Here is a 21,736-nt window from a genome sequence, read left to right as displayed (position 1 = left end):
CTAAAGCGCACTCAATCGCTCACGTTTCAGCAGAGTAGAATAGTAAATGCAAATAATTTTCATCCTAAATATTGTATTCAATTAGGGAATTAAAAATTTTAATTATTGCTCAAGTAATAAAGTGCAGTATTCTGATCTCCCCCTGAAGAGACCTTGTAACCCTTTTACATGGTTGGAATATTGTCCATTTTCTAAAAGAGAAAACGAATGTGTCAAAAACCAGTAAATGCGTTGAATTCTTGTTCGACTTAATCGAGAACGTCAATTGAGGTCTAGGTTCGGTCCCAATTTCATAAGATTCTATGAATTGATCATGAAGAAATCCTCCGATCACCGTGACGACAGGCATTTCTAAGATTTTCGAAAACTTCAATTTTTTTAATAAAATACCGAGTATTCGTTTTTCTTAACTATTTTTCAGCCTCCGTAAAAAATTCGAAAAAAGTATGCGACATTGTAAAATTATTAGATACATTTGTATATCTTTAAAATCAAGCCTTTCGACCGATGTGAAAGTAAACCAGAAAAGTGAACTGATAGCGATTTGCTCGATTAAGAGGCCGTTAAATGTTGCAGACAATGATTTTTCATTTCACTGTCCATCTCCATCAAAGTGATTATTGTCGAGTTCTCCCATCTTTTCAACGATTTAACGATAATATTTCAGAACTAATTGGTCAGTTTTATTGAAACTTGATTGATTTACTGGAAATAATTATGAACTATTATACCTGTCGGTTATTAGTGGCTCTAAACGCTGTTCACAGTCTTCACATAGTTTCGCATCGCCGGATATGACCTGTGGTATTCCACTGAGAAGACTCGATGGTCCTGAGGAGGTGGCATTTCCTGCTCTCCATCGTCTACCTATACCTCGACTACTGCTCGCTTGACTGCTCTCCGAGCCTACGCCACTGTCTGTTCTCTCGATATCCACTGTCCGTGTCTGAATGATAATATAAAAATGAAAATATTTTTATGGTTCGTAGAGAAAATTTTTTTAATGGGCTTCTTCGCGAAGAATGCGTATAATTAGATGAATTACAGCATTTTTATATTCTTTTCATCCTATATTCCGCAAATTCTCATTGTTTGATGTACATCAATAGTACATTTCCTCTAGGATTGATATTAAAACTATCGCGTTTTTGTCATTTATAGTATTATAGTGATAAAAAAATATTTTAACTTTATTAAAAACTTATTGAGAAGGGTAGCTTTGAATGCGCAATTTAATGATTATATTAATGAGTTTCTGAAAATATTGTATTCTGATAAGACTGCCTAATTACCTTCGAAGCCTCAGGAGAACTGGTAAGAATAATATTGCACTCTTCGCTGCTGTCGCTGACGTTAGAAATCTGTGAGCTTTTCGAGCTCAAGTCACCCATGCTGGTCTCCTTCTGTTCATAAAGTGCCTCAAGATCGCCCTCAGTGTCCTCCACATCCTCTTCATCGTCCTCCTCGAGCTCATCCTCCTCGATGGGCACTGTCGTTTCCTTTGCGTCCATCAAAAAATTAAGTAATTCAAATTTTTTCGATAAATTTCCATCGGCTGCCGTCGCCACCTTCTTAAAGAATTCTTCCGGACTCTTGGAGAGGTAAATATCCCCATCAGCGTCGCCATCCCCCTCACCATCCTCGAGATTTTTCTTGAATAGATCATCAGACAGATAGGAGCCGAGATACTTGCCAGCATTGACTTTTTTATAATAAACCTCCTTATACTCATCCGGAAAATAAAGCTGGTCTTTGATGTAGTCCTCGGTAGGTGGAGGACTGAGCGGCAGTGGTGGAGGCTCGTCCGGAATCTCCTCATAAATTGGCTCCTTAATTACCTCGTAAGGGTTCTCCTCGAGGAAGAGATTCGTCGATATGAAATCAACATCCGAATTTCTGCTGGGTGATCTTGAATAGGAATTATCAGCTTCCAGGGTCGACTCCGAACTTTCATAATCCTTGGACTTGAGTAGACTTTGCTTTAAAATCCGGAGAATGGCTTCGCCACTGCTCTCATCGAGAATCTCTCCATTCTCACGGGCCTTTCTCAACGAGTCCTCCAGCAACTTTGATATCAAAGACTCCTTCGATAAGCTTGGCCACTTATGCCTCGATATATCCTGACTCACATCATTCGCCTTCTCCTGCCGAGGCAGTCGATCACCTTTTTTACTTCTTCCCTCACTACTTGCCGAGATTTCCTCCTGATTTCCCTCTTCGGCTTTTGATTTTCCCTCCATAGGCGATTCAAGAACAATGTTCGCTTTGTAGTTATCCAGAATAACCAAAGTTCTATTCTCGATAGAGTTCTGAATCATTGGAGAGCTCTCGGAATTGACTGATATGACTGTTGGATTGCAGACACTGTCCTCTCCTCCAACGCTGATTGTCACTTTGTTGTCGTCTTTACTGGGCTCAGTTTCGGTAGGTTGGTCCCCATTAATGAGAATGGAGGTACGTCCGGAGCCTTTGGGGAATTCGCTACCGCCCACCTGAAGTCGGTGGACCAAGGGAGAGGACTTGGGGTTCACCGTTATCTTGCAGATATTTTCTGACGGCCCGGGGGCGATTATCTCAATTCGAGAGGAGGTCGGGGCCTCTGAGGAGGTGTTGGGGGACTTCCAGTTGGTGCACTGAACGTCTGACGGCTCTGACATTATTTTTGGGGGTGGACAGATGACGATTGCATGGTCGAAGGGGCCCGGATCACTCACACGCTCGCGGGCCTGATGTTTCGGTTTTCCTGGAGGTGGGGACCAGGTGGTTGGACGCATTCTTCGAAAATGTTCTTCGGAGAGTATTGGAGGTGGAGCGGCCTCCGGGGGCGGCTCTGCGTCCTTCTCGATCAGCTCTGGCAGCTTCACCGGGGAGTTTGAGAGTTGGTCTTGCGGGGATTGAGCAGGGGGTGTAGAGGGCTGGGCCGGAGGCTCTGGGGGCGATTGGGAATCCTTAGCTCGACGGAGACTCAATCGCATTGTATCCAAATACTGGATGTTGGCCACCGACAGTTCTGGTTTGGAAGCTACTGCACGATCACTCTGGCTACGAGTGAGAACGGACTTTCGATTTATATCTGAAACACCGGGGGTTTATAATTGTTAATTATTCAGGGATTGCTGAGACACTAGTCAATGATATTTCAACTTCTTCTTAAATGCTTCGAGCCTTTTGTCATTGCTCTTTAGAGGAATAGAAAATAGGCATAGCAGTGGGCACTGGCCGGGTGCTATGCGATTTCTCTCACGCTTCGAGATTCAGGGATACGGAAGAGGAAACCACAGTGACCACGGTGGCGGATGAAGTCGGGGCGGGAGTTTACATTGAATTAACGCAGCTCGAATTTCCATGTTGTAACAGACGGAGTTGTGTTTACTATTATATTCGGGATTATTCGCACAAGTCAGTGGAACTAGGGTCATGAAATATTTCAAAGTACACGAGTATTATTATGTAGCTGAAGATGTTTTACTTATTTTCCTGATTTGGGTTAGATCCCATTAATCGGAATTTTCGTTATGTCATTGACCACAATCACTTTGTTTCATCACTCTGGAAATAAATTCGACCAACTTATGATTGTGCAATTCAAAATAGGTGTTCGGATGACGTAATGAAGTATTATGGATGGAATAATCGAAGGATCAGCTTATCACTAAAGTCATAAATCTGCGAGCTTTCCGAGCTGAAATTCTATTTCCCTAACTTCACGAAACGGTAATTACCCCAGTGTATTTACCGGCATAAACCGCGAAATTACGAAATGTCTCAACATTCATCAGCTTCACCTCTCCAAAATTCTTTATCAACAGCGAAAAATCCAGAAGAGCCAACGTTCCTTTTTCCAAAAGGTTTTAGACTGTGGAAAAACGAAAAACAAAATCTTAACGGGGTAGATAATCGTTCGGGCCCACGCTTCAGCCATATCTCCAGCGAAGCATTAATTTCCCCCGAGATTTCCGGGCAACGGGACTCCCCATGCATTTTGCTAACGGCGTACACCACCAGTTTGACTAAAGACTGAAATGAGAAGAGATCGGATTATCGCTGAAGCGATCGGTTTCTCGAGCTACTTTTTTCCGCTATTTCAGGTTTTTTTTTTTTTTTTTTTTTCATTAATTTCGTTGTTTTCGTCGAGGTTGGTGAGTACCGATAAAACCGGTGAAAGTGCACGAAATAATCCCCCCACGGCTAGCATGTATTACACACTGTGGCAATTTATCTAACGTGAAAATTCACCTGTTTTTTATTCTTAATTCTTAAGGAACTCTTAAATAAGCTTCCCGCTGGCATTTTGCCGGGGGAAAAACTGGATATTGCGTAAAGCTAATGTTTTTGCCATTGTTGCTAAACATTCACTCGAATTCTCACTCTCTTATATAAATTTTTGAAGGTGAAAATTAGTTTGATTGCACCTGGTAACATAATTTTACCCCAGCTCTAGTTTTTGCGTTTTTATACGAAATTAGGAGAAAGGAGGGCAAAGTGTAGTTCATTTGTATTTGTATTGTATTTCTATGGGATTTTTAGATAAATAAAAACTGGAATTTGATTATAGAGGAAATATTTTAGAAGGAAATTATTTTAGAATTGAGAGGTGAAATTATTAATTCGATGTAGAACACGGTTTTGAGATAATCAATTGAATAATAAATTAATAGGAAGTGCCACCTGCTGAGAATATTGAAGGTGTGGCTAAGAGGTCAGGCTGAAAAAGAAACAAAGTAGCTCAGAGAAGATTTTCTCGAGTCATTGTTTTTAAATCTAATCATCTACTCTAATCATAAATAGTCACTAAGCTGGGCCATTAATTATCGTGCTGATTACCGGCTGGAGTACAAAAATCCACCAATTGACACGATCCGCTTGATTGAGAGAATTTATTGGCTAACAATAATGACAAAATGAACAAACTGTATGTGTTTTATGTGGATGCCCAGTGGGTTTGGAATCTACTGAGCGCGGGCGCCAGCCGAGCGCTCTTCTACAACTCTAATTGAGAAAGAAAATACAGCATCGAGTCGTTAATTTGTGCGTAGAGTTGGGGCAAACGGAGAGATAAAATATAAAAAAACTCATGTTTTATGGAGTACTGCATTCACAGTTCGTAAAATTTGTGGGAATTGTATTTATGAGTTTTATGGGTCTTTGTGAATTTTACTCAAGTTCATTCGAAGTAATCTTCATGAGGAAAAGTGCTATTTTTTCCTACTTCATTAAAATAGAGAAGAAAATTCTGAAAGTGCACATTCTAATGATTATTCATGAAAAAATTATTCAAAATCTTATATTCAGCTAAATTGCTTTTATGAACCAAGGAAAAATGATGGAATAAAAAAATTATTTTTGTATCACAATGACGTGACAGAGCAAAAAATATAACACTAAAATTAAAACGATCACAGAGTATCCACTCATATCGAAAAATAATTACCCGCATGCCATGTAATTTTATCTAATCTCCTCACGCCAGGAGGAAGCACGATTCCACCGGAAGCGAAATGACAATTTTTTCAAGACACCTATTTTCCGTACAATGTTTGCATCGATATTCGCCGAGGAGAATCCCCCATCTTACGGAAGCAACAGTCCATCCCCAGAATAAATAACAGAAAATAAAAGTAATGGTGTGACAGGACAGAAGAGGAGACGTAAAACGAAAGAAAGAGAGATGGGAAAATGTACGCAATCATTGGCCTCTTCCTGAGTCGGTTGACTTGTCGTGGCTCAATCGTGATTGGCATTCACGATGTATGTATAGTGTCGATAAATGTACTACCAGTCAGTTCCGTATAAGGGATCCAATGATACCATTGTTCTGAAATCGATTCGTGCCTTTCCCACGGAGCTAAACCACTTTCCAACTCTACATATTCATCCCCTTTCCATTTCATTTGGATCTCATTATGAAATTTGAATATGAAATCGCCTGGAGAGTTTGTAATACCGGAGGAATGGAAATATTGAGAATATGCAGGTGAGAAAGTCTGGCTAATAGAATTAAGGATCGCATAAGCCAGTAGCGAAGCCATTTCCGAAGAACCGAGAACTTTGACTAGTTTTTTTTCTATCCTAAAATGCTTTTATACTTCTGCAGGTGGAGCAGAGCAGTCATTTATGCCCAGTCTCCGGATATTTTAGTATGATTTTAGTATATCGCCGTTATTTTATGAGTGTAAATTAGAATGTTTTAAAATAACAACTAAAATTGAATGAAATTATTAAAAAGGTATGAGAAGGTCTATAAGTGAAAGGAGATTCACGAAATACTTGAAATATTCATTTTCTTCAATTATTCAATTCCGAAAATTCCCAAAAATTCTCCTCTTCCGCCGAGAAAATAATCTGCAATGCCTCCAACTTTAGTGCATTCTCCTGGTCTCCAGAAATTGAATCAGAGAAAAGATTACGAGCGTAATAAAAAAAAAATTTAACCAGGACTTGAAATGGGTGTAGGCGTTGGAGAAAGGTTAAAGAAACGGAGAAGAGGGGCAAAATGGAGGATTGGATGTTGGCGACCCTGAAACACGTCGCAGCGACTATGTGTTGAACGATCTGCGAAAGAAAACGATTGAGTCCTGCTTTGAGCGGTTGAGATAAGGTCATGGTCAGACATCCATACATATATGTCTATGTCTCCATTCCACACGTTACAGGCATTCGGGGTGATTTGCGTTTGAAAAAAGAAACGTATTCAATGACGTCTCTCGTGTTTCAATTTGTTGTTCTATTCATTTGTGTTGGTATTGTTGGATTTGATTGAACAGAATTTAAAGTTGTAAAAAGTAGGAACAAATTTTGACAAATCGACAAGAGGGAAAAAAATTCTCAAAATAAGATGGGAATTATCAAAGAATTTTATTTCTGTGTATTTATGATAAAATATTACCAAGCTTTGATATTTATAAACCTGAATAACGGTTATAATCATCTAGGTGCTGTCCTCGATTGCAATCCTTGCAATTTTTTATTTTTTATCTTTCGAGAGTTCAAGGCGATATGACCCATCAAAGCTTCCATTACCTACGTGACATACACTTGGGCATTATGCCGAGTACAAACGAATTGATGAATCACCGAAAATTATTATCGCCGTGATTTAACATACTCATTGTCATTCTTGATTGGTGAAAGAATTACAGAGCAAGTTTTATATCTTAATCTAGTTCTTATATTTGTCATGAGTATTGTCTTTGTATTGGAATATCTTTTTCCTGATAGGTCAAGGATTCTATAACTCTTTTAATTCCAAAGTGTAAAATGAATGATGTATGGAAAAAAAAATTCGATCGATAATGAAGATGGATGATAAGCAATAAATTAATCAATTTCCTTTCACTTTTCAAAGTGACCTCCCGGTCAATATAGGAAAAATGGCTCAAGATAAATTATAAAAAATAAAAAAAATTCATTAAATTTTTAAACATTAGCCAAAATCTACTCACCATTGGCCTTGGTAATTAATTCCCTCTCTTCCCTCGGGATCTCCTCCATTCGGTCTTTGAGCTCTTCGATCTCAATCTCCAGATCGGTATCATCCTCGAGCCTATCCGGCCTGGGTTCAATCTCCTCGCTCCTCCCTCCACTCACCCCAGCTTCATTTGCACAACTCTCCCCTTGACATTTTCGCTCAGCCTCACAGATTCGCTTGTTCCTCGCCGGCACTTCCGGTCGTTTCAGCGATCCCCTCTCAACGCTGGGATAATTCTTCATCTCAGGAACAATCCTAGCCTCATGAATTGTACTGGTGCGCTTCTCCAGGCGTTTTGGCTCTCTTATATTCGGAATTGTTATGAATTTCGGGCGCTCCATGAGAATATCCTGGGGCACTATCGGCTGCTCCATCGTGATTTCCTCCTCTTTAGGAGGGGAATTGATCTTGCTGAGTCGCCTAATAGTCGCCATCATGTCGGTGGACTTTTCGGGAGCGAAGATGACGTTATTAACGTTAAAGAGAACACTCTTGCGCGTTCCATCTGACCTACCTCTTTTCAAGATACTTTTCACCGTGATTTTGGTTTCTTTGGGTCGCCTCGGTGGCCGTTTGGGCGACACCTTTGGTATGGGTATTCTCGTGAGAGGGACGTCATCCTCGTCGGAGATCTCTCTCGGCTCGTTGAAGACCCGGATCCTCTGCCCGCCGATGGCAGCAACAACTCCTCTATTTGGCACTCGTTCAATTGACTTCACCTTTGATGGGTCGAAGAGACTGGATGAGGGCCTCTCCTCCAACTCCAAGGCATTGTCCGATAAGTCATCGCTCAGGTCGTCTTCGTCTCTCGATTGCTTCTTCACCAGAAGGTAGGGGTTAACATTGCACTCCAGAATGCTCCGTCTGGAATCGGTTACCGGATTTGATGATACCGCTGGATCCTTCCAATCGTCAGCCTTGTGAGGAACGCCCGGTGTCTCCTGCCAGGATCTCGTCTTCTTGGGGCCTTTGATGTTCTCCTCTAACCAGTCCCCTCGCGTTGAGTCCTCGGGGTAGTTGATCTCTGCGTCGAACCACTCGGTACGGGAGACATCGCCACTTACTTTGCGTTCTTTTATTGGTCTGATGACACTCTGACTCCGACTATCACGGCTATTGGGCTGACGGTGGGGGGATATACTTCGGGCACGGGAACGGGGTTCTACTAGACGACTACGGCGCATCAGGTCGTACGGATCATCGGCTGATGGCCTCAGGACACCTAATTGGGGGTTTTACTTATTTATTCATTGAACCTTCGTGGTATTAAACTACTGTAGATTAATAACAATAATTCATAAATCAAATTTTGTTCTTAATAATTCAGAATTTTACTTTAAATAACTGGGGAAGTGAGATTTTCAGTTCAATCTACTACTTGTTTACATTTCTCCTCATACAACGAAAGTTAGCTATTCTCTCAATAAAATAAATTCGCAAATCACCCTCAGCTTTCCATTACCTCCCATGAATTATTCATAATTTATTTTCCCTTTTTCCGTTAAACCAATGAGTTTTTTCTTTGGCTCTTCAGACAATTTGTCACGTCAACGAGCTATCGTGAACATGCATTCAGCTCAGTTAATTGAGAATTTGGTAATAAGTATTAAATTTCACCAAAAATTCTTGACTATATTATTGGATGGATGAATTTCTTTGAATCTCTAATATCAAAAGAATAAGCCGCCATAGGTTGAATGCTTTAACGAAAATGGATAAAAAAATAATTTATCGTTTTAATATGAAAATTTAAAACGAAATGAAATGACGGAATATATCCTCATCAGTCCTGCTTTTTGTTATTGAAATAACTATAAATAATCAACTCCAAATTTATTCCATGAACAAAAAATCAGTCCAACTACTTGGTTATTTCTAAAGCAATGATATAATCATTTGACGGAATTACCAGCAAGACTAGGTCTGGCCCTGGCTGAACTGCCGGGTATGCGGCACGTACCACCCAGTGGAACACCAGCGAGCCTGTGACCCCCGCATTTTCGGCAATTACCGAGTTTCCTTGTTGTACCACTGAGGAACTCGGGACAGGAGCAGACAACGAGGACTGGTGCACCGGGTGGTGGTGGCGGTGGAGGTGTGAGAAAACCACGAGTGTCCAATCCACCTCGCACACCACGCACGGTGCCATAGAGCCATGGCTCACCATACAACATCTGACGGGACAAGGCACTGCCACCGCTTATTGTACCCCAGCCCTTGGCATTCAGATCCTCGGTCGCTTGGTTCTGGCGGGAGAGACCCAGACGAACGCTCCACGACTTTTTTCCTTTACTCAGGGTCTCGTAATTCTGGAATATTTTAATCATTTTTGGGTTACAGAAGTGGATAATATTTTTTGAATAATGCGATGCAATGAACCATGTAACTTTTAATTTGAATAATATTCATTTTCAATATTATTGGCAATTGGAAAAACCATGTCAATAAATTCTCAAAAACATTGGAAATCAAGGGTAATTGAGCAACTCAGAATGTCATTGGAGTCCGCCTACATCTAAAACAATGTCTCCCCCTAAAAATACCGTGGCCTACATTCAAAACATCAAGTAATGGAAGTGACCATCACATTTTTGTCCTAAAAAGTCTGAAAACCTGCACCGAAAGAAAACAATTAGCCCATCTGTTACAAACACAGGAAGTCCGCAGTTAAACTCTCACTTTCCCCCCTTTTTGAAAATATTTTAAATGTCAGAACGAAAATACAATGAGTCTTGATGGCGGGGCAGCAGTATGATCAGCCACATAAACAAGACATTTACCAGGAAAACCCAGCACTCATTCCGAAACGATCCATTACGTACTGTTGGATAATTCACGAGGGCCCCTATTAGATTATATTCACGAATGGACATGGTATATACTTTCATGCGACCCGAGAGATCTCACAAGTCCCATGTGAGTCCGTCATTATGAGGAAAAACCGAGTCTTCAGCTGCGTGTTCAGGATTGGAATATATGTTTCCATGAGTTTCGAGGCTATACGGGTTGTACTCCTGCCACTAGTGGAAGATGCATGGTTGATGATAACCATGTGCTTCATAGCCTCTCTAAATCGTATTATTTTTCCCAAAAGTGGTGTAAGAAGAGAGTTTCTGCGGCCGCGATGGAACAGAGAGATATGCGACGGATGATATTCTATTTAAACTCGTGAGAGTTCTCAATGAATATCAGTGAAATTCTTCTTTACATTGTATGAAAGTGGAAAAAAAATCGTACAATCAAATAATGAATAATATGATTTATAATTATCGACCTCCTAATGTTTTCCTTGTGAAGATGAATTGTCCAGTTCTCACCAGCAACTCTCGCTGATTAAATTGTATGATTGAAAGAATAATCATTGCACAATGCTATCACAATGAATACTGATCACCTAGTGTCCTCGTAAGTCGTGTGAATATCGCAATTATTAATTCCAGAAGCAGGATTTAAGCAGTTCAATGTTTAACTGATTCGAGGCTGGGGCGAAGTGAAATCGTTTCCGCAGGAAAGATTTTGCTCATTTGGAAATTAATTTTTTTAATGCACCGGCATTTATCGTGATTGAATCGCTGATCCCTGTGTGCTTTGTTGTGAAAATCGAATGACTAATAGCGGATATTGAGCAAGAAATGAGAATTATTTCATTTTAAATGCAGGAGAAAATAATTCTTCTAATTAAGTTTCTTGGTTATTTAAGAATAATTTGTCGTTTAAGATCTCGATGAGGAATTTCTGTCTTTTATACTCTATCACTTGATCTAGGGTGAATGAAGCAATAACGATAATTTTTCGTCTATTAAAGAAAGCAGGGTAACTTGGACTTGCGAGTTACATTAATGAGTGAGAGGTGGTGAGGCGCTCGAGAAAGACAAACAAAATGCTAAAGATAATGTAATTCTTCGCTCTAGCTCATACGACACTCCGAAGAAGGTCGTGACACGTTCTCCTGGCGGAAGTATGCCCGAGGGCATCGGGAGGACGCATTACCCAAGCCACTGGATTTCGGTAGTTTAAAAAAAAACCAAGGAAGTGGAAAAAAAACAAGTGGAAGAAAAGGACGTACGTCACGGTGAATGGGATGATGGCATGGAAAGAAACATCTCGGAGACACACCGGAAAATGGGACACTGGTGAATGCTGCCGGGTACACCCAACGTCCAATGCTCACTTTCACACCGACGATCGAGAATGTAAAAATACACTCCATCCAGCTTTGTTAAGTAAGTGTTTTTTCTTCTTGACAGAAAGACTGAATTTGCTTGTTATTTTTTGCGGTGAGATCGCAGTTAAACTGCCGAAGACTTCTTCGGGCATTAAAGAGATGATTTTTAGAAAATGTATGAAAATTAATTCAATGTTCAGTGATATGTGGAATTTTATTGCTTCTCCAGGCTCGAAGAATTTGAAAAATTGTTTTTTTCACTCTTCATATCTCCTTGAAACTCCTCCTCAACTACAACGATCATTTTAGTTTAAGTACAAAGAAAAGATAAGCACCAAACAACCGTGAAAAATAATGGAACAAAAAAATATATATATACAATATATATATATATATCCACCCCTAGCACCATTTGAAGAATGCTATTCATACGCCATTCCATCAAGAATTGAGGAAGAAGTAAAATATTATTTCAACGCGTTAACATAGAAACCGGAAGTGCAAAGAGGCCCGTGCATTGTTCCATGAATAAAATGCGTGAATCTGCAGCAGGTGAGACCCGGAGCTAATTCGTGGCTCTGCGAAAGTCATTTAGGCACTCAAAGGCCCCTCCATACCTTTCAGAATAATACCTATACCCACACTATTTAAGGATTCATTATTCCTATTAACAAGAACAAATTCAGGGGAAAGCTAAATTCCTCGCGGAAGAGAATTAAAAAAATAAAGTTGTTTTGTCGCGGTCTTTTTTCACTGGGATGAGTCCGCCTCATTTGTACCTGAATGGCGTATCCAATATTGTCGAAAAAAAACTAATCTACAAGTTTGAGGCGCTCCTGTGAAGGCGGGTAAAATGACCTTCTCATTTAATCTAATTGATACTCTCAATGAGTTCCACTTAATTTAAAATAATAAGCCAACTTAACTCAGACTCTGTTTTTCACGGCCAATGGGTATCAAAAAATGCTCCTATTCGAATTATCTTCAGCACCACCTGCACAGCAACAGCAATACCCAGGAGATAGCTTTGTTACATTCTTTTTATTTCTACTATTTTCACTCGTTTCTGTTAGAGTGAGCGTACTGATTACGTGGAACGCATTAAAACATAACGAGGAATCGTTATGGGCACGTTGGCCCCTGGGAATCTCGGTTAGGCTGCAGTACGCAGGACGTTAGGCACAAATGAACATTATGAATACGGAAGTGCATGAATATTGATAAATATTGGGTACTAATGAGACTATAAAACTCCCAAGACAATGTAAATTGGAGATGTAATTGAGACAGGACATTGATCACTAATTTAAGGAGAAAAAAAAGTGAAAAAAAAAATAGCTGAAGAGTCATCGAATGTCTGGACAAAGTGAACGGCACGAATAGACATTTTTATTTTGCTGGCCTTTCTTTTTAGAAAATAATTTGGATCATAATAAGCTGATGTGAATGATGAAATTCTATGGATAAAAAAATATTTTTCACACAGGTGTGATGAAAAACAGTTTTCATTGATTTCCAATTTAATGCCAGGCCCTAAATAAATGGCTAAAATTCGAGGATTCTTTCAACTAAACCATCCCATTAAGTTCTCAAAGGAGGAAATAGAATTTTCTCCATCGAGCGGCAAAATGTCACATTATCCTGCATGTGCTGAAAATATCCCTCCCGAGGAGGGGTCACAGTGGCTGCTCGTGGTAGAGTGTTGTACGCTCGTTGCACAACACAGCCATGGCACGACGTAACTACACAAGGTAAGAACGCGCCTTACAACTTGCGTATAAGCCCCAAGTACAGGGCAATATACACCAAGGTATCCGGCCGATTCTATTCTCCTTTTTTTGATCATTTTTTTACCTCCTATTTTATCCTCTTCCTTCTCTTCGAGCTTCAGTTGCCGGCTCCAAGGGACATAGCTCAACTCGCCTCTTCGCATACCCACAGACCAAATCGTAGCAGGCCTCTTATTTTCGGTTTTTAAATTCAATTAAATATCTAGCTTCCGTGAATTTACTAAGATCGAGGAGAATGTCGTGATCTCGACTCATGTTATACGGTAAAACGCTATGCATTTCACAATGACAGCAAATGATTTGACAAAAAAATATAATTTCACATGTTTATTTTGATATTTTTTTTAGAGTTATCGCATATGCAAAGGTTTTTATTCTATTGAGCGATATTCATTGGGGGCGACGGAAAGTGGCATGCACTGGGACAGTGGGAATGATCGCATCACTGGCGGTATTGCAATCATGAAAGATATCCCGCAAAATTGAAATATATACGGCAAACTGAAAGACACCTCAAAACGATATTACGTCCTTCGTGAGATACTTTAATTTCAGACTCAACGACAGGGGATTTTTCACTTCCTACTAATGAGAACCAGTTTTTGGTGTCTTTTACCGTGTGATAATACGATCTGAGGTAATGAGACAAAGGTGGACAAAGTTTATTACGACTTCTGTATGTCTATTAAAACTGGATTTGGCCGCCTTGTGGATTTCAAAAGAATACTTTCCCTTTTTGCTCCGATGATTTCAATGAAAATGAAATTATTTCACATAGGATAAAAAAAAAGTAGAGGAAACTTAACTTTGAACTTTTCAAATAAAAACATATACATTTCTACCTTTGTAGGAGTGGGTGAGGCTGAGTTGGGCGTCATACCCTGCTGATAATGGTATCTCTTTGGTGTAAGCATGGTAGGGGGCGCACCGAGGCTAGCCGGCCCTACAGCGACGCTTGTCATTGTCATTTCCAGTTATCAGTGCAGTATCTATAGCTAACTCGTTGCTAACACCTAATTTTTTACTGTTGTCTGGCTCTGCCGAGTGTGAAGGTAAGACCGGCTCGATCATTCTCGCGCTGCCTTTCTAAAGGAAGAGAAAAAAAAACCAAACGAAAGACAATTAGAATAATTAGAATTAAATGGTCGATGCAAATGTGGGAATAAGTAAAAAGTACAAGGTTGATATTTGTCTCTCTCCTCTTTAGGTAAAAGAACAAACATGAAAATGGAGGCAGCGGTCGAGAGACATCGGCTTGCGTAAAAGCCCAGACGATCGAATTGCGTAAGATATCCACAATAGCCCCCTTGACTGACGCAATTTTTTATCCCGCAAACAACCGAGCGCGATGCGGGAGAGAGAGGAGGGCAATCGAAAATATTGCATAATGGCCTTTATTACGGGGATTGGATATTCTTCAGTTTTCACCTCTCTGTCTGGGCTGTGTGGACAAAAATGCCCTCGGGTTCCAAACGGAAAAATTATTTCAATTGACTCCAGTTGATTACGATTAGCAAATGCTATTTTGCTGAGAAAATATGGTGAAAAAAAAATTCATTGCCCAAGTATATTTACAGTACTAATATTCATGGGGTTGGAATAATCCATTGGTCGGTAGATTTTATACGTTAGAGAACTTCAAGCATCAGGCACGCGTGTTCAACAATCTAGCAGATGGTCACCTCACCATCACAAAGGCCTTCATGTGCACGTCATTGATTATGAGACTGCTCTCTCGTACAATTCGCTGGATTATAATTACGCCGAACGGATGTTTATCGCAACAGAGTTCGTTCTCCCTCAGCATCCCCCAGCACGATGAACATGAACGATTGAACGAGAAAAAAAATTACCTGACGTTCTAAACATGACAAATTTCTGCTAATTGATTGCTGAGGATGCCTGTAACCTTGGTCCGTGAATTCAAGATTATTCTTATCGACTTCCTATATGGAATTGCTATTAATGTACGACTGAATGACTATTGCTGTCGAACAATTTCCACGACAGACCAATGCCTGATTATGATCATAGGTTGCATTCCGCTTGTCATTGCGAGATTCCACGAGACGCTTGGATCAGCATTACAAACAATTTTTAATATTTTTCAATGACGCTGGGAAAATTAAATAGAAATGTTGTACAGCTAAAAAAATTGCAAGTAAATTTTATTCGAAAAGTCTTTTCCTGATTGAAGATGAAATGGCACTTTATGTCACAGGAATAAAAATATTGTCATCCGATTAATACGACTTAGAATGGACATTGCAGGGAAATTAATAATTGCGTGAATGAAATAAGGAAAAATCGGAAAATAAATTAACATTTTCGTCCCGTAAGATAAATTCCGCAATAATTTCGTTGAGATAGGACATCGACCCCATGTGGTAGTCACACAAACGATCGGTTCTTACGTTACGCTGTGTACTGTTTGTTGCTCATACCCACACGCCATATATACACCCATAGCAAACTCGTTTCCGTTTGTGATGGGGTTAGCAATCTTCGGTTAAGACGGACGTACAAACTCGGGTTAGTTCAAAATAGGCAGTATCCACCTTCTCTGAGGCAACCAAGGATGCACGCAGAATGTAACCGAGGTTATATAGTCTAGGGTTTTTTTTTGCCGAGAAACACCACTAGTAAAACCCGTTCTCGGTGCTGATGGCCGTGTGTGGCTTATGGTAAGTCTGTAGTCGTGAAATAAAAATTAGAATCAAGTTGACATTTTCCATAGACTAATTTTGCAAGGACAATTCGATGACTTGTTTCTATGTACTTTTCCCTGTTCGTTGTCAATTCATTCAAATCCATATTTATTTTTTAAATATTCTATGATTAAATTATTATCGTTGGTAAATTTTGTGAACACATTATCTTGTCAATTGGAACGATCATTATCATAATTTTCAACTTCCTCAAGCAATAAAATTCATTGAAATAACGTTACATTTCAAATGTCAAAAATTACGTAATTACTGCAGAATAATTTTCTCCTCCAGATCCAGAACTAGGAAGTATGTGTGGAATTGAAAACCCGTCAGTATAAAGCTACAAAGATTTTAAAAATGTTGGTATCCGTAATTTATGAAATTAGGAGGTCATACAATGTTATGTACACTGATTACAGTTACACGACATTGTGATGCCTAGCGAAACACCAATGTATTCTTTCTCGAGACAGCTCGGCCTGCATTTCAATGATAGTTGCACACATTCGGGCATCGGGTCATGTTAAATGTTAATGAACAATTGCTCACGCTCTCCTCAAGTCCTGTTCATCATCCATGTAGATTATATTAGTGCAGAGGTGAAGATTGGATATTATTGACGGATACGAGGTGAGACGCCGATCGATCTCAATGTAATATGACAAGAGGCCCGCGGAAGCCACTGCCGAACGCGACGACGCGATAACGGTTCTCCTGTGAACGGTTATCGGCTGGAGCAAAAGAGGACGATGATTTTTTTTCCATTGATTTTTGTTTCATGAAATTTTGAACATTTGGGAGTCAATGTGAAATGGACTCCAATGGACTCCATTGCCTCAAATGACTGGCGCTTATTTGTTTCGTTGAGTCAAAGTGGGCGGACAGAAGACGAATCAATTGTTCTCTCCCTGAAGTACAATGGATGAAAAGGAAAAGAGTTTGTTTCCTTGGAAATTTGCTTTTTCTTTAAAGAATTACATGATGAGAAAATATTCGTCATCTGTACGCAATATAATATTCTAAGTATAGAATATTCCACAAAAGGAGAAATGTTCGAGATCCAATTCTATACCCTATATTAATCCACAGGCATCCTCAAGGAACCATAACTTTCCCCTCCAATATTTTGTTCATACGCCCGGCAAAATGCACAAGCGTATCCATTCTATTGGATTATCGGGTTTACCTTACACTCGCTCTCGGAATCATAAACTGAAGTAAAATATTGATTGAACGAGGAGAATTAGAAACTCCAAAGATTATACTAATGAAACCAGCGGAATATCCACAATGCCCATAGAAAATAGAACGCTCAAGTGAAACAATACAAATGCATTAATGAAAATAAATTTATCCAACCGAAAGGAAAGTTTCTCGTAACTTTACGTATCTCTTGGTAGTTTATGTCTAAGAATTCCTGGTGCACGTGATAATAGTGACAGTGGAAAATTTATACGATAAAAATTAATGTCACTGAATCGGTTAGGAGCATGAAAAATGGTAAATATAATAAAATGTATCCATTCACTCTATATTTACATGCGTAAACGCAGGCTCTCTTGAACCGAGAGTCCACTTTCTTGAGTCGATGAAAGCCGTTTGCCTAGATCGTGGGCGGGATGCACCCGATATTCGAGCTCCACCCAGTTCACATTCTCCAACGGCAAAACAGAGAAAAAAAAAATAACTGTGAAATTAATTTGCCCTCCAACGATATTCCACTCACTCTCCATTTTGAGTGAAAAAAATGTCTTGATAATGAGTCGTTTAGCTTTCGTCTGTCCAATGTCTCGGAAAAACTAAGGGCTTCCTACGGGAATTGAGGCTATCTTCGCCGATTGTTTCGGCATCTGATTGTTCCTGGTTATTCAACCCAGCAGATTTTGCGTAATTTCGGAAATTCAGGGGAAAAGAGGGGCCTATCGAGTGCTGCCAAAAAAATTATTGCAGCTGTGGGAGATTGTTATTGCGATAGATGAGAATATCTGTTGCATATGTACACACTGCCCTAGGATCCAAGACGAGTGGGCCGCCTGGACACCCAATACTCGCATGAAAGTGATTGGGTATCAGATAGAACCCGTAAGTGGGTCGGCTTAACCATCGGACCAGCATTCACCAGTATTCATACGTTATTATGTCTCCTCTATTTATTTTTCAATTAAGGATATCCAAGTATATTTTTTGATTTTTTTTTCCTTTTACAATTTTCAATAGACATGAAAAAACCTGCCTGCCTGGGGTAATATTGATATAATCTTCACTGGTAACAAGAATGACTATTGCCTCTGTGCCTTTCCATTGAAACAATTTGATTTCTTCAACATCATGAACAAATAGCCGTGAAATTGATGACACGTATCACGCGATCGATCTGGTAACATCACAAAGCGGACGAAAACATAAGTGAGGCGAAAATGGGGGATAATCGAGCAATCTAATTATTTGTAAATTCTCAAAATGGAGTTTGAACCGAGTAATTTGAAAGGATCGGGTCTATCTGCTGGCGGGGCAAATGTCATGCAAATTCTATGCAAATTGCTGCTCTAGAAGGCACGCATAATTTTGAAATGATTTAAACTTATATTCCGATAGATATAGGTAGATATAGGTACCTGCTCAACACACTAGATTGGTACAATTTTTACAACAAACAGATTTTTATTTTTGTTCCTTTAGCTTAAATGTGTCTCTTGTTGATTGAACAAGATAATCGAATGTTTATGTTGCAATCATGAAGATGCTTAACTTTTACATAAAAGTTACAATATGATGACTTTTTTTTCTTGCTCTATAGATTTTTCTAATCAGAGTTAGCCTCTCGATAAATCACTTCCTTTTTTTCGAATTTTGCATTAATGAAGCTGATTGATATCCGAACTAGTAGGTCATGACCGAGTGGCAGGATCGCAGCATACTTTGGAGCGCAGAAGCGTCCGTTTTTACTCATTTTTAGTGGACTACGATTGCACTAAATATTACTAAACGAAAAGGTTCAAATATTGAAAAAATGAAAGAAATTATTCATTTGGAAACATAAGATTGAAAAATTCCTCCGATTCTCGTTGCATTTCTCCATATACTTAAACTTGGTCAATGGAATTCGTTTGACGTTCTATACAAAGAAAAACATCTTCGTTCACTACCAACACGCACTCCATTGACTTTCATCAAACAAAAAACTTTTGGATTCTATTCACGCTGCAGCTGTAGTCCACAAGGAAAAAAGATAAATAAAATAAAAGAGTGCGGGCACAAGTGCTGAGGTATTATCCAGGTGACACTAGTGGATCACGTTCAATGTGTTATGGGGGATCACTTTATGCATTGGTCGCACTCAGTATCTAAATAGTTTCTTTGGACAAAAAAATTTCATAACAAGCCACAGGCGTCGTAGCGCGACGAACCGGCCATCGAGAAATGTATATGCATTTCCCGTTGTAACCCACACGCCGGATTTATTGCGTAAATTTATATGCGAATAGATCGACAAGTTTGATATTCATATAATCGCAGATCCTCCGGTGTGTTTTTTAAAATTGCGTAAAATATAAAGCAGGCAAACCTCAATCTCTTTCCTGACGTTACTTGTGAAATCATTGTGAATAATAAATTATTTCGATAAAAATGTTACCCCAAACTGTAAACGGTTTTTTTTTCTTTTTTCAGAGCGGCAAAAGAATTCACCATGATTTTTGTTGTGGATGTGTGCATTGTGAATTTCCATGATGAATTAATTTTGGAAAAATCAATCAAACCTCGAGCCAACGAGCGAGTGTTGGTACACTTTTGCAAATAAAAAGCATTTTTTTCTCTCTCTCCATCCGTCCGGCCGGGTAACGGATATCGGACTGGTTCCCATGCCATGATGGAATTTCTTTACTCTCTACCTCGACCTCGCGTAACGGAAATTGTTCCAAGTTCTCAGATGAATTCGCGAACAAAATGTAAGAAACTGTAATAAAATTATTGTATTCAAAAATTCATGGTTTTCCGCTCTTATCGCATTGTTTCTCTGCGAATGGATATTGCAGGTGCAGTTACTGAGGAGTGAAGGTGAGCTTTGAGTTGAAATCCTGAACTTTTCATGCGAAGATTGAAAAAATGATTACGGCAAGTCCTAAACCACAAATGGTGATTGCCGAGAATCAATTCCCAACACAGCAAAGACAATGTGGTTGACGTTCGAATTTCAAAAAGCATGTCGAGTTCTTAAAATTTAATTTAATGACAAAAGGAACTATAATTACATGGCATTATTACGAAAACATAGAAATCAAAGAATAAATGTTTTTTTCTTTTATTCCTGAAGAGATTGATAATATTTTTTTTTCATTGACGCACAACTGAAATCCAAATGTTACAACAATCAATAAAAAATTTTAATGATTTCGAATCTCACAAAAACTATTGCACAAATGACGTTGAAAAATGTGTCCAAGTATTGATACTTCACCTCACTTTCTCCATTCCTGCGACCATGTTTTTTTATAAATAAAAAATAATATAATACAATCAATCTTTCCTCAGTTTATTACGATATTGAGAAACGACCTGTAAAAATTCTCTACGCAATCAATAAAATCCACCATTTACGGAACGGTCAACAATTACGGATAAATGTTACGGTGGTTACAAAGACATAATGTCAGACCGCGACACATGTACTGTGTAAAGAATGCGTGTGAACATACTAGTCAATTTATCCCTCTTTATTCTTTTTTTTTTATCGACCCTCCCCCCCGGTCGCCTCTACAACTCAAAGTAATAGTTTTGAACGGACTCGTCGAGGCAGGGACCGTTTCACGCTCCGTTTGTCGCGGGTCGGCCCTGGATACGTTCACAGAGAAGTGTATTCTATCGGAACTATCATTTTTCCCCGCTCTGACAAAGTAGTCAAAGGCATCATCAGGGAGAAAACCCGGGCTCGTTTGCATCGTCACCCCTTGTCGACGAGCTTTCATCGCAATTCACAAACCTCACAACGTACCCTCTTATCATGCGTTCCGCTTAGATCAACACACGGGCCTGACGCTCTACCGATATACTATACCGATGAAAAGTTGGCCAGAGCAATTAAGTGCGTTTCAGCCGCGTGCCGATGGGAAAGCGACGAGAATACTTTGCTGCATGTTTTTTTTTTACACTGCACGCATCAAAATCATCACCGCGTGAAGTTATTATCGACGTTTAGATGATATCGTTGTCCTCTATTTAGAAAAAAAAAAAAACAACAATATAATTTTTGGTGAATTAATTTCTTACTGAATTTCTTGGTAACACGAAGGTAAATAATAAATTGGAAATGATCGCTCACTTACAATCAGTTTTATGGGATTTTTGGAAAGCATAAAACGTGTCACACTGGAAGTAACGGACATCAGTCGATACCGTATAACAATCTCGATCATCAGGAATGAACCCGACTGAGGACAGTCGAGACGATTTAACAGATTGCGTTAAAGGTCGGTGGCTTCATAAGATAACTTCAACGAGAATTCGAACTGGTTGGCGATATGTTTTTTTTCTACCGAGTTTTTGCACGAGGACCGGTCGTGTGGTATTAACCCCAATGGGGTTTCGCTTGGATGACCGATCTGAT

At 39.4% G+C, this 21,736-nt stretch overlaps 1 protein-coding gene across 3 annotated transcripts in view; it reads right to left on the bottom strand.

The window, feature by feature from the left end:
* The window catches only part of LOC135162983 (uncharacterized), a 31,915-nt gene that overhangs the window by 3,376 nt on the left and 6,803 nt on the right, over positions 1-21,736 (bottom strand). For 2 of the 3 annotated variants that reach the window (XM_064122018.1, XM_064122019.1), the window contains exons 2-6: positions 14,266-14,509; positions 9,378-9,777; positions 7,443-8,690; positions 1,293-3,073; positions 732-946 (exon numbers count right to left, since the gene is read on the bottom strand). In XM_064122018.1, the coding sequence (XP_063978088.1) occupies positions 732-946; positions 1,293-3,073; positions 7,443-8,690; positions 9,378-9,777; positions 14,266-14,391 (3,770 nt within the window). In that variant the 5' untranslated portion in view covers positions 14,392-14,509. The remainder of the gene's footprint in view (positions 1-731; positions 947-1,292; positions 3,074-7,442; positions 8,691-9,377; positions 9,778-14,265; positions 14,510-21,736) is intronic. The other variant, XM_064122020.1, reaches the window with a different exon arrangement.

The sequence above is a fragment of the Diachasmimorpha longicaudata genome, chromosome 5 (genome assembly GCF_034640455.1).
Source record: "Diachasmimorpha longicaudata isolate KC_UGA_2023 chromosome 5, iyDiaLong2, whole genome shotgun sequence".
Lineage (NCBI taxonomy): Eukaryota > Metazoa > Arthropoda > Insecta > Hymenoptera > Braconidae > Diachasmimorpha > Diachasmimorpha longicaudata.
Note: the sequence above shows the minus strand (reverse complement) of the source record. Positions and strands in the feature narration are given on the sequence as shown.